General features: G+C 37.5%; 1 protein-coding gene across 8 annotated transcripts in view; it reads right to left on the bottom strand.

The window, feature by feature from the left end:
* ARHGEF12 (Rho guanine nucleotide exchange factor 12) overlaps positions 1-12334 on the bottom strand; it is a 154052-nt gene that overhangs the window by 60375 nt on the left and 81343 nt on the right. For all 8 annotated transcript variants that reach the window (XM_048217041.2, XM_044386578.3, XM_026505552.4 and 5 more), the window contains 2 exons: positions 2219-2317; positions 1546-1595 (listed from right to left, as the gene is read on the bottom strand). In XM_048217041.2, the coding sequence (XP_048072998.1) occupies positions 1546-1595; positions 2219-2317 (149 nt within the window). The remainder of the gene's footprint in view (positions 1-1545; positions 1596-2218; positions 2318-12334) is intronic.

Here is a 12334-nt window from a genome sequence, read left to right as displayed (position 1 = left end):
TCACGCCCTGAGCCGAAGGCAGATGCTTAACCGCTGTGCCACCCAGGCGCCCCTAACATTTCTGACAACAAATATAGTTTCACCTATTATTTTATTTTTATTTTTTTTTAGGATTTTATTTATTTATTTGACAGAGAGAGAGACAGCCAGCAAGAGAGGGAACACAAGCAGGGGGAGTGGGAGAGGAAGAAGCAGGCTTCCCAGTGGAGCAGGGAGCCCAATGTGGGGCTCGATCCCAGGACTCCGGGATCACGCCCTGGGCCAAAGGAAGATGCTTAACGACTGAGCCACCCAGGTGCCCCTTTATTTTATTTTTTAGAGAGGGAGAGAGAAAAGGGGAAGAGAAGAAGAGGGAGAGAGAGAATCTTAAGCAGGATCCATGCCCAGTGCAGAGCCCAAAGCGGGGCTCAATCTCACAACCCGGAGATCATGACCTGAACCAAAATCAAAAGAGTCAGATGCTTTACCAACTGAGCCACCCAGGCCCCCTTCACCTATCATTTTATTTTATTTATTTTTTTTAAAAAATTTTATTTATTTATTTGACAGAGATAGAGACAGCCAGTGAGAGAGGGAACACAAGCAGGGGGAGTGGGAGAGGAAGAAGCAGGCTCATAGCAGAGGAGCCTGATGTGGGGCTCGATCCCATAACACCGGGATCATGCCCTGAGCCGAAGGCAGATGCTTAACGACTGCACCACCCAGGCACCCCGTCACCTATCATTTTAATGTCTACTTCTTTGTTATTAGTGAGGTGAGACATAGCCTCCTTAAGATAGTATTTACTTCAATTACTTTACTGCTTGATAAAATTCTTTGCCCTTTTTTCTATTAGGCTATTTATTTATTTATTTTTCTCTTAGGAATTTAAAAGTGCTCTTTACAAGTAAAGTATTCTACTCTGTAGTAAGTTTCAAATACTTTTTTCCAGATAGTTGTTTGTAAATATATTCATCGTGCCTTTTCCTGTATAATAATTTGATTTTTTAAGTATTCAAATCACTCAATCGTCTCAAGAGTAATGACTGACCAATCCACTCTTCTCATACTGGTCAGAATTCAAGGCCTGTTTCTGGACTGATAGGCCTATATCTAGACTAGAGCAACTTGCTTTGAATTAATCCCTCCCATCTCATCTTGCACAATACCCATATACATAACACTTTTTTTTTTAAGCTATTCTTATACTTCTATAAAATTCATTTGGAAGACTCATCAGTTTGACAAATGACACATCTCCCCTGTCACATTAATATATTTTTATGAGAATTTCTTATTAACAGATTGGTTTGGAGAGAGATGATCTTCATCAAAGTGAGTTACTTCCCTATCTAAGAACACACATGACTTCACTTATTCACGCCTTTTATTATGCCCTTCAGTAAAGAGTAATATTAATTTTAAATGAAATGTTTTTTTATGATCAACAAAGATATCATATATAATGCATTGTTTTTTATAAAAATCCAAGTGAAAAAAATCAAATATGGTTAATATATGCTGTTTTTAAATCTACCATAAATTCCATAATAGTCTTTTCCTTACCTTGATGATTCGATCACCTGTCTGTACCCCAGCCCGCATGGCTGCTCCATCTGTAAGAGAAATTATTTACTTGAAATGTAATTCATTTGCATGTACTGGTAATTTTCTTGAAAGAGAGGCAGAATAACCAAATGGTTAAAAACATATGCCTCTGCCACTCACTAGCTGTGTGACCATGGACTGATTTTATGTTTTTTTTTTTCCACTCTAAGCCTTAGTATCACCTGTACAATGGGGATAAAAAAAAAAATACCTACCTCAAATTACAGCATTCAATATATGGTAATAGAACATATTATTATTATCATTTTGGGAAAAGTGGATGTTTTGGAGCATATAACCATTTCTTTAATCTGGTCTACCAAATATCTTGGTGTCATGAAGAAATAAAATTCCACAAACTTCTCTAAGTGATGATGTAGAAAGCAACTATGAACAAGGAGTCATACAGTTTCTAAAACTATGTAAAACTGTTTTCTTTCTAGTACGTACAAAGAAAATCTACTGGGGTGAATTCATGCCTATAACTAGGACACTAAAGACCAATCTAACACAACAGGCCATATGACCTGCAGTGTATGTGATTATTTTATTCTGGTCAATAGACATTAGGCTTTTTTCTTCTTACTCTGTTTGCTCCCAAATGACAAGACTGTTTTAAAAAATGCCTTGCCTTCTTTGACAGACTGTACGAAGACTGGATTGTCTCCACTGACCGTCAGCCCAAATCCATTGTCATCCTTCTGGATGATCACGCAACGCTGAACAAGACCTGCACAAGAACCACAGGGTAAAGAGAGAAGAGAAAATGGGAGAGAAAAAGACATAATCATGTATTAGTAACGAACTGCAATGAACTATATTCTATCTGGAGAGACACAAGACGGCATGTGAAACCCGGATCACAAACCAGAGTACTAACCCCGTAAACAAAACAAACACGAGAACATCACAGAGAGTCATATGTATTGGTTTCTCACTGGAGAGGCAGAGTGGAATTGCTCCGAGATTAAAAACAGCTACGGCAAAGTGGAAAAGATGAAGTATTAGAGACGAGACAGAAGGAAGGCCTATTCACCTCTCTGCTATTTCTTTGTCACATGAAATCCTCCCCACTGCCCTGTGTTTTTGGTGCCCTAATTGGTGTTTAAACCCAAGAAAATCAAACATTTTGGGACATCAGGCTAGAAGCATCCCATGGTAAACCCCAGAGAAATCCAATCTTGCTCTCAGAAAAATAGACTACGTAAAGAAAGGTGGTGCTTGCAGAGCACGGCAGCTCTCCTCCCAAAAGGGAGAAAGAACAAGTTCAAAGCAAAGAAAGACCTGGGCTCATAGAATAAATAAACAGAACAGAGAAAAAAGTAGAAAAGATAAAGAAAGAACCTTTGAGATCAACCAATTCATTTCTTTCAACTTACCTGATTCCTACAGGAGAATTTTTCTTCTAGCAAACAGCAAACAAAAGTAGTCAAGGCAAGGTGAAAGAAAGAGGACCACAACCAGAGGAACAGGGATGTCCCATCACAGAACCCTGATTAGTACCCAGGACTGTTTGATCATAGATCAAGATCTGAAGATCCTGAACTCTGTGTAAGCCAGAGATTTAATACTTTCAGCTTTGCAGAATCTAAATGTTTCACCAAAAATCAATATATAAAACATGTGAGATAATGCAAGGATATTGCTGGTTGGAAAGCAAAAATTTCTTCAAAATAAGGATTTTTATACAAAGAGCATGACCTTTTAAATAAGTCTGATGTACAAAACAAAGGATATGTTAAAGATTGCATATTAATGAATACATATATTTCTTGCTGTTAATAAAATGTCACAAGTATGTAAGCCTGCTGCAAATGAAAGCCTGGAATAAGGGGATCACAGTACAGAAAACACGGACCATGAACTTACAATCCTACACAAAAAATTAACTTAAAGCAAATCATGGACCTAAACACAAAGCTACAACTTTTCATAAGAAAATACAGGAGAAAATCAAGACCTTAGGGTAGGCAGAGATCTTTTAGGATGCAAAATGCACCAACCATAAAAGAAAAAAAAAACTAAGAAATTGGACTCAAAATTTTAAATCTCTGCTCTTCTAAAGACACTGATAAGAAAATGAAAAGGCAAGGCACAGAGTGGGAGAAAACATTCATAATACAAATATCTGATAAAGGACTTGTATCCAGATTATACTTAAAAAACGACTCTATAATTCAATAATGGGGGGACACATTGTAAAAAGAACAAAAAATTCTGGGGCACCTGCTTAGTAGAGTATGCGACTCCTGATCCTGGGGTTGTGAGTTCGAGCTGCATATTGGTCAAAAAGATTACTTAAGAAAAAAAAAAAAAAAGGACAAAAGATTCGAATAAAAAGCACAAGGAAACATACCCCAGTGACCAAAAAGCACATGAAAAGGTGCTCAACATCTACAGTCATCAGGAAAATGCAAACTAAAAACCACCATGAGGTACCACTGTACACTAACCTGAATGGTTAAAATTAAAAAGACTGATAATACCAAATGTTGACAAGGATGTGGAGCAACTGGAACGCTCACGCATTGCTGGTGGGAGTGTAAAATGGTACAAATACTTTGGAAAACAGTTTAGAAATTTCTTATAAAGGTACAGAGTTACATATGACCCAGCAATTTCACTTCCAAGAGAAATGAAAACTCATGTCCACATAAAGACTGGTACACAAATATCCATGGTAGTTTTGTTCCTAAGAGCCAAAAACTAGAAACTACTCTAACATCTATCAACAGATTTACGGGTGAACAGTCATATATTCGTTATAATAAAATACTATTTAGCAAGGAAAAAAAAGGAATAAATTATACATGCAACAAACATGGATGAATCACAAAAATATCATGCTAAGCAAAAGAAAGCAGATACAAGAGAGAGTATATACTATATGATTCCGGGGAGAACAGGCAAAACTAAAGGACAGTAACAAAAAGCAGATTAGTGGTTGCCTAGGGACACGGTGGGGAGGAAGGGTGAGAATGACCACAAAGAGACATGAAGGAACTTTCTAGGGTGATGGAAATGTTCTATATCTTAATCAAGGTAATGGTTACATGAGTATATTCCTTTGTCAAAACTCATGAAACTGTACATTTAAAAGGACTACAAGTTATTTTATGTAAATTGTACCTGAAGAAAGTTGATTTTCCACATCAAAATTTGTTAGCCCTCAATTCTAGAGACTACTATACACCAAACAGTATTTGAATTAGCAAATTCACCACTCCCACAAAATAGTAAATTGTAATGGGGGCAGAGGAAAGAAACCTATCAGAATTCAATCTTTGACTTAATCAAGTAATTGGGAAAAACTATAACTAGAATGGGTATGAATACATAAAATCAAGGAAGAAGCATTCTTTATTAATTTCTAGTACATAATACAATAAATATAAGAGTGAGAGACCCTCAGGATTGAATAAGGACAATGTTTTACTAGAATCTTTTAAAATCCACGCCTGGTTTTGGAAACATAAACATTTGATGATCTCCTTTACAATTATCTAAAATTTGAAAATAAATAAGATATTGTGACTTCAAAATAAAAATCAAGACAAATGCAACACAATATAGATTTTTCTCATACTAAATCAATGTTCCCCAGTTCTCCCATCCCACCTGGTAAGAGCTGAATGAAAATCAGTGAATTAAAGGTTTCTAATGGGGTTTGCTGTGCTCAGCCACTGGGCTTCTTAAACAGACTGTTTTTCTGATCCCTGTAGAGAACAGGATGCTTGTAAAAAATGAGGGAGAGGAGTAGTGGGCATTAAGAGTTTGCTACATTTGGGGGCACCTGAGTGGCTCAGTGAGTTGAGCGTCCAACTCTTGGTTTTGGCTCAGGTCATGATCTCAGGGTTGTGAGATCAAGCCCCATGTCAGGCCCACGTTCTGCAGGGAGTCTGCTCAAGATTCTCTCTCCCTCTCCCTCTGCCCCTACGGCTCTACATTTGTGTATTTCACTTGTATATAATATCTATTAATTATTTAGCTTAATGCCTGACAAATATAAATTAGGACTCACAAATGTTAAGTATTTTATTATGATTAGGGGTACACTGCCCTTAGATTTTCCTGCTCAGAAATATATTACTCATCTATCCATGCCATAAATTAAAAAAATCAATTAAAAACAGTTTCATGTTAAACTCCTATCGTTAATGCAAATGCTCCTTAATGGATCAATCCTCATTTATGTCTTTGTCTAAATTTTGTTTTAACAAACAAGCAAATTAGTTTTGGATGGGGAAGGAATAGAGAAGCGAAATATTATAGAGCAGGGCTTCTTCTAAGAAGGCAACTTTAAAATATAGGAGACAGTAAGAAGGCCTGAAGAAATAAATCACCTTCTCTTGTAAGCTTTTCCTAAATATCCAGATCAGGTTAGGTACCACCTTACAGACAGTGCCCCCTATTTACTCCCCTAGTATCATTATCACTCCCAATTGATTGTATTTGTTTTTACCCACTCACTAGATTACATGCTTCAAGAATGGAGGGGTTCTATTCTTGTTTACAATCTTATTTCAGGAACTGGCAAATGTTCAGATATAGAAGGAAATTTTTTTTAATTGCTCATGAATTAACAAAAATTAGAAAAGTTGAGGAGTCTAGAGATGGATGGAAGCTCAGAGAGGGAGGTCACTGACACACAGTCAATTTTAGCAAACATGCCTAGGGTCCTAACAGACTGCTAAAAATTGAGTAAATGTAGTAGGATTACTTCAGAATATTGCAAACTTGTTTTCTATGATTCAAAATTGTCCAACCTGAAAACTTTCCCTCTTAATATCAAAAGGAGATGAGGAACAAAGGATAAGGAGGGAACAGAGAAAAAGCTGTGTGCATATCCTATTCATCCTTCTCCTCTCCCCAACCCTACTATATTGTCCATTTATTATTATTCTATCTGCTAATCCGAGAACCTGATATACTTTTAACATATCAGATCATATAGAACCATAAGAATCATTAGAACAATACAAAAGGAAAACATGCCTTCCAAATACAGCCAAATCAGAATCTATGCCATTCAAATTGATACTATTCTGTCCTAGGAATCTATGCCATCTGCATAAACTTGGATTTGGGGGTCATAATTAAGTAAAAACTAAGCTACCATGCCATTCAAAATTCAGAGATCCAGTTTTCCAAATGCTTAGACCTACTATGTTCCTTCCCATTCAAAATCAAATAGAACGCTTTTTTTTCCCTCGAGAGACATGTTCTACTTGTAGACCAGAAGCTGTTTAACCCACCTCAGAGGAAAAATTCTACCTTTCACACCCTTAACACTGAAATCACAAATACTTCACATTGAAATCACTGATACACCAACACTAAAATCACCAAGGACTAAATTATCACATTGCTGAAATGTCCTTTTTGACAAAAATCCACTTTTTTGTTTTAGCAAATTTGCATCGAACATCTGTCTACCAGTTATTTAACATGGTAGTCTGTGGGTGTTGTGAGGAATACAAAACTACTACAAGTGTGTGCCCGCAAAGAACTTAAAAGCTTGGCAGGAAAGGACAACAGAGACTTAGGGAAACAAGGGCAGTATCTAATGAAGAATCAGAGTATGGGACAGATAACGGGCCCCATAGGTTTTACAAAAGAAGGGAAAGTTAAAAGATGAGCCCTAACTCCAAAATAGCCATTTTCACATTTCATTAATTAAAACCAACCAACCAACCAACACCTTCCATCATTTTTACTTTTTCTGGTTTTTACACACTATACATATAGTCCATGGTTTGTTGGTTGGTTTGTTTTGCTAAATCACTTATTGTCTGTTAGAATTATCATACCATGTGTTTACCTCTGAATATGAGTTTTTCTAAGGTCACAAGTCACTTTAGTGTGAGCTGCATCCAAGCACTATGTGTGAAGACAGGCAGAGGGTGTCCAATAGGTAAGATAATGATGAGGCTCAACCACCCCTGACACTCGGTCATGGTAATACTTCTTCATTCTCATCATTCTTAGTGCCACAGAAGATTTCTTTCACAACTATCTACTTTTTAAGGGCATATGGAGTATAGGTAAACAAGTGCATCATCTCATGAACTTACCACAATTTATTAAGATTCTTCTTTTGTGCTAGACTGTGAACTCCTAGAAAGCAGGCACAGATCCTATTATTTGTGTATCTCTATCCCTTGTCATAGTGCCTGGCATACAATAGGTACTCAATGACTATTTACTATGTAAATTTGAATTTATTCTAGATACAGGACATTTTAAATCATACCCAATCACTTTTTAGGAAAAAGTAAAATCATAGCCCTGAAAACCATGCAAAGTAGAGAAATATTTGTATAAGGACACTAACCTTCTGCCCTGCCTAAATTCTAACTAAAACAATTTGATTTCCCACCTACCCTAAAATAAGTCCTCTAGTTACCAATACATTTTTATTTATTTCCTGTCTGTTAAGTATTATGCTATCTCACCTGGAAGCCAATAATAGATCTCATGCTTCATATCATCAGTGAAATAAAAATGTTCTATAAAATTTATATAAATACTACCCTTTCCTAAATTTTATTTTCTCTTTATAACAAAGGACATTTCTTTTTCTTGTTATGACTGTGGTATTTGAAACCAACATAAAATGACTGTTTCCTACTCAAAAAATAATTACCAAGGATGGTATTTTGAAAGTGAAAAAAATTAAGCCTTTGTAAGGCTCTGGAGTGGGGAGGGGAAGAAGTCATAAAAAGGTACTCTGAAAAAGAGGAGAAAGTACTCTCAGATTTCACTGTAATACATTCCTGGAAAAAGCAACAACAATAGTACCAAACAGCAAATTATGGAAAACGGAGCGTTCAATATGCGAGGCAACATGCTGAACCTTCCATATTGCATTTATTCTAGTGAAAGCATACTAGTCTTTCTTCACCTTTCATTTTATTACATGACCAAACTTCTCTAAGTCTCACCTCTCAAGAATTAGCTGCAGGGAAGGGTGTGGAGAAAGACCATGTGCAACCTCATAAAAACAGCTCATTTTTAAACTGCTGCCAGACATACATGTTTTATGAGTAAGACCTCAGATAATCCTTTGATTAAGAAGCTTCTGGATTCTAAATGCACAATGCTGCCAGCAAGAGGAAGCTTTAACTTCCAAGTATGCTGATTTCATTCTTTTAGACTATTAACAGCAGTTTAAGACTCAGATATCTAAGTTATGTTTTCTTCTGCCTTGAAATTTTTCTGAAAAGAAGAAAAATCCAATCAAGATGAGTCAACAACTTATGTTATCAGTTCTCCTTACTAAAATACTTCATTCTGATATCAATAATCACTCATTCAAAACTCATTAACTGAGTGCCTCCACCGTGTCAGGCATTATGGGAAATGCAAAGATGGACAGAAACACAAATATTAGATACAAAATAGGATGTGAAAGGTTAGACCACAGAGCAGCGGGGCAAACCTAGGAAAGCCCTGTGTTGGAGGCAGTATTTGAATTGGGCCGTGTAGGATAGAGAGTTATGGGAGGTAAACCATTCAAGACAATGGGAACGGCATGAGCAAAGAAAGAATACCAAGCCACATTTGGAAAGGGAAAATTTGGAGGAGAGGCTCGTACCTATAGGTAAACAATAGTAGAAGTAAGGATTAAGTATGGATTAAGGCATAATGACAAACTGGAGGGGTGCCTGGGTGGCTCGGTCGTTAAGTGTCTGCCTTCAGCTCAGGGCGTGATCCCAGAGTCCTGGGATCTAGCCCCACATCAGGCTCCTTCGCTGGGAGCCTGCTTCTTCCTCTCCCACTCCCCCTGCTTATGTTCCCTCTCTCACTGGCTCTCTGTGTCAAATAAATAAATAAAATATTCAAAAAAAAATTCACTTTAAAAAAAAAAAGAATGATAAACTGGAAACAAATTATAGCACATTTTAATTAACTATTTGTACTTTCCTAGTAAGTGAATGACCAAATCCTTACTTTAATAATATAATCTAACAGACAGTAGAATGGAGAAAAGGAAGTGAATCAATGTGAAAGAAAATTATGAGTCTATGCAAATAGTCTTATGATACGATGGAAAACTGAACAAAACAGTGGCGATAGAACCAAAGAGTAAGAGATGAAAGATAATGTGATGGTGGAATCCACGGGACCTGGCCAATTGTTGACTCCTGAGGACGGGGGAAAGAGAGCAGTCAAAGAGAACTTTAAGAAAACAAGACCAGGTGAGTGGCAGAATGGCAGTGCCATGAAAAGAATCAGGGGAATCATGAGGAAGACTGATGTCTAGCCACAGGGAACAAGCATGAATTGCACATTGGTCATTCTGAATTTACAAGATGGTCAGAATGAAAGTATTCAGTAAACAGTTAAAAATATAAGACTGGGCACAGGGGAAAAGATCAAGGGCAGGCGTGCGGGCCACACCTACATCTATAAAAGGGAAAAAGCAATCAGTAAAGAAAGGACAAAACAACTGCAGAGAGAAAAGAACCAGATTAATGAAATATTACAGAAACCCAAAAAAAAAGGATGTTAGCATTGCCAATGTGTCAGAGGAAGGTGAGAACTGAGAAAAAGGTGACAGATTTTTAAGTAGGATCTTTGGTTTATCTTCCAGATAGTATGTGTTCAGAAGTCAGACTTCAAGAGGCTAGGAAGTGGGTGACTTATGAGGACACAGAAGTTTCATGTTGTACAATGCTCTCTGCCAGGCTGAAGAGGAAAGCAGAAAGAATAACTTGGGGACTTTTACCTTTATACATCTGAGAAGGCTGAACTTAAAAAAGGTAAGAATTTTTAAAAAATACACTCTGAAGGGCACCTGGGTGGCTCAGTCGATTGAGCATCTGCCTTTGACTCAGGTCATGATCCCGAGGTCCTGGGCTCGAGTCCCATGGCGGGCTCCCTGCTCAGTGATCTTCCCCCCTGCTCATGATCTCTCTTTCTCATGCTTGTGCACTCTCTCTCTCTCAAATAAATAAATAAAATCTTTAAAAAAAAATAAACTCTGAAGTATCCAACCAGGACAGTTCAAGTACTAACAGTTGGCTTCTGTTATGGACTATCATTTGTGTGTCCCCCCCCAATTCATATGCTGAGCCCTAACCCCTAATATGTAATGGTATTTGGAGGTGAGGCTTTTGGGAAGTAATTAGAATTAGATGAGGTCATAAGAGTGGGGCCCTCATGAGGGCTTAATGTCCTTATAAGAAGAGACACCGGAGAGACTGTTCTCTCTTCACCTGTGCTTGCACCAAAGAAGGACCATGTGAGCACAGAGCAAAAAGGTGGCCATCTGCGAGCCAGGAGAGAGCTCTCGGCAGAACCTGGCGCCCGATCTCATACTTCCAGCCTCGAAAAGGGAGAGAAAATACATTTCTGTTATTTAAGCCAAGTCTCCGGTATTTTGTTATAGCAGCCCCAGCAGATTGAGAGAGTTTCAAAAAGACATGGCTTACTTTTTGTACATAATCCTATCAGCTAGAATCTCTTCACGAAGCCAAGATGGAAGGCAGGAAGAGGCTGCTGTCCAACTCCACCTTCCCCCGCTAACTCTCTCATATCCCACAAAAATCCACATTTCTCCATTATGATATTCATGAGAAAAATAGAAAATTAAGAATAATTGAAATTGTAGATCAGAAACACGATCTGCACATGACCAACAGACTCCAAAAGGTACAGAGGGAAAAATAAGGAGAAATGGAATGAATACTGATATACTGCCAGGGCAGAAACTTAACAAGAAAAGTCAACACAAAACAAACACTTGGTTTTCTTTTAAAATGTGCAAAGTAAATCTATCTCACCAAACAGCTCTAAAATTGGCTAAGACAGTTCAAAATAAATAGTTTGTTAAGTGAAGAACTAGCGTTTGTCGAAGTATCGAGCTAATGAATTCTTCCCTAAGACAGTGCAAAATCTCCGAAGTCAGAAGTGGGCGTGGTAAGAGACCCTACACCCAGGCAATGTCGGCAGCTGGTATGACTCTACTCAACCATATTCCATTATTTCCTAGCTTTTCTTGATTCCCCAGAGATTCTTTTTCATCTGCGCTAACGGCACAGTCTAAGGATGTCTATTCACACAGGTGATAAAATATTTGTAATGTCAAAGAGATTTAAGTTAGCACACTAACTCTGTTCTATCAAGTCATCCCTTTTATACGTGCTTTTTAAGGACCCATGGCTCAGTACCTTCCAAAAAAGGTATTTCGAGGGTTTTCAAGAAACAAACATACCGTATAAGCCACACCTTATTTCCCCATTACCACTTAAAAATGTTTCTATTACTAACAAGTGAATGGCATGTCTGAACTAGTGTTAATATTCCTATCACTGAAATATTAACATCCAAATCAAACAGCAAGCCTTTGCATACATACCTATCAATCTAGCATCCAAATCAAACATCCTAGCATCCAAAGCAAACAGCAAGCTTTTGCATACATACCACAGATCTAGGAAAATGGTGGGGGAGGTGAAATACAACATTGCAAAGGCTACTAGAAAAGAAGGGAGCCAACAAAGATAGTGTTCACATTCCTAAGAAGAGAATAAACGATAGGAAGCTCTTTATATAGAACAGAAAGACAGTCTTGAGAAATTCGGAAGCTATTTCTTACCTAGGAGGAGACAAATACTTTGGTATTTGGTACCATACAGCATGGTACACATTCTGTCTTGAACTACTGCAGAAGATTTAGCTACACACAAAAAGGCACTGGTCACAAAAACTGAAGCCAAGAACTATATTTATTTATTTATCT

The sequence above is a fragment of the Ursus arctos genome, unplaced genomic scaffold (genome assembly GCF_023065955.2).
Source record: "Ursus arctos isolate Adak ecotype North America unplaced genomic scaffold, UrsArc2.0 scaffold_22, whole genome shotgun sequence".
Classification (NCBI taxonomy): Eukaryota; Metazoa; Chordata; class Mammalia; order Carnivora; family Ursidae; genus Ursus; species Ursus arctos.
This window is presented reverse-complemented; position numbering and strand designations above follow the sequence as displayed.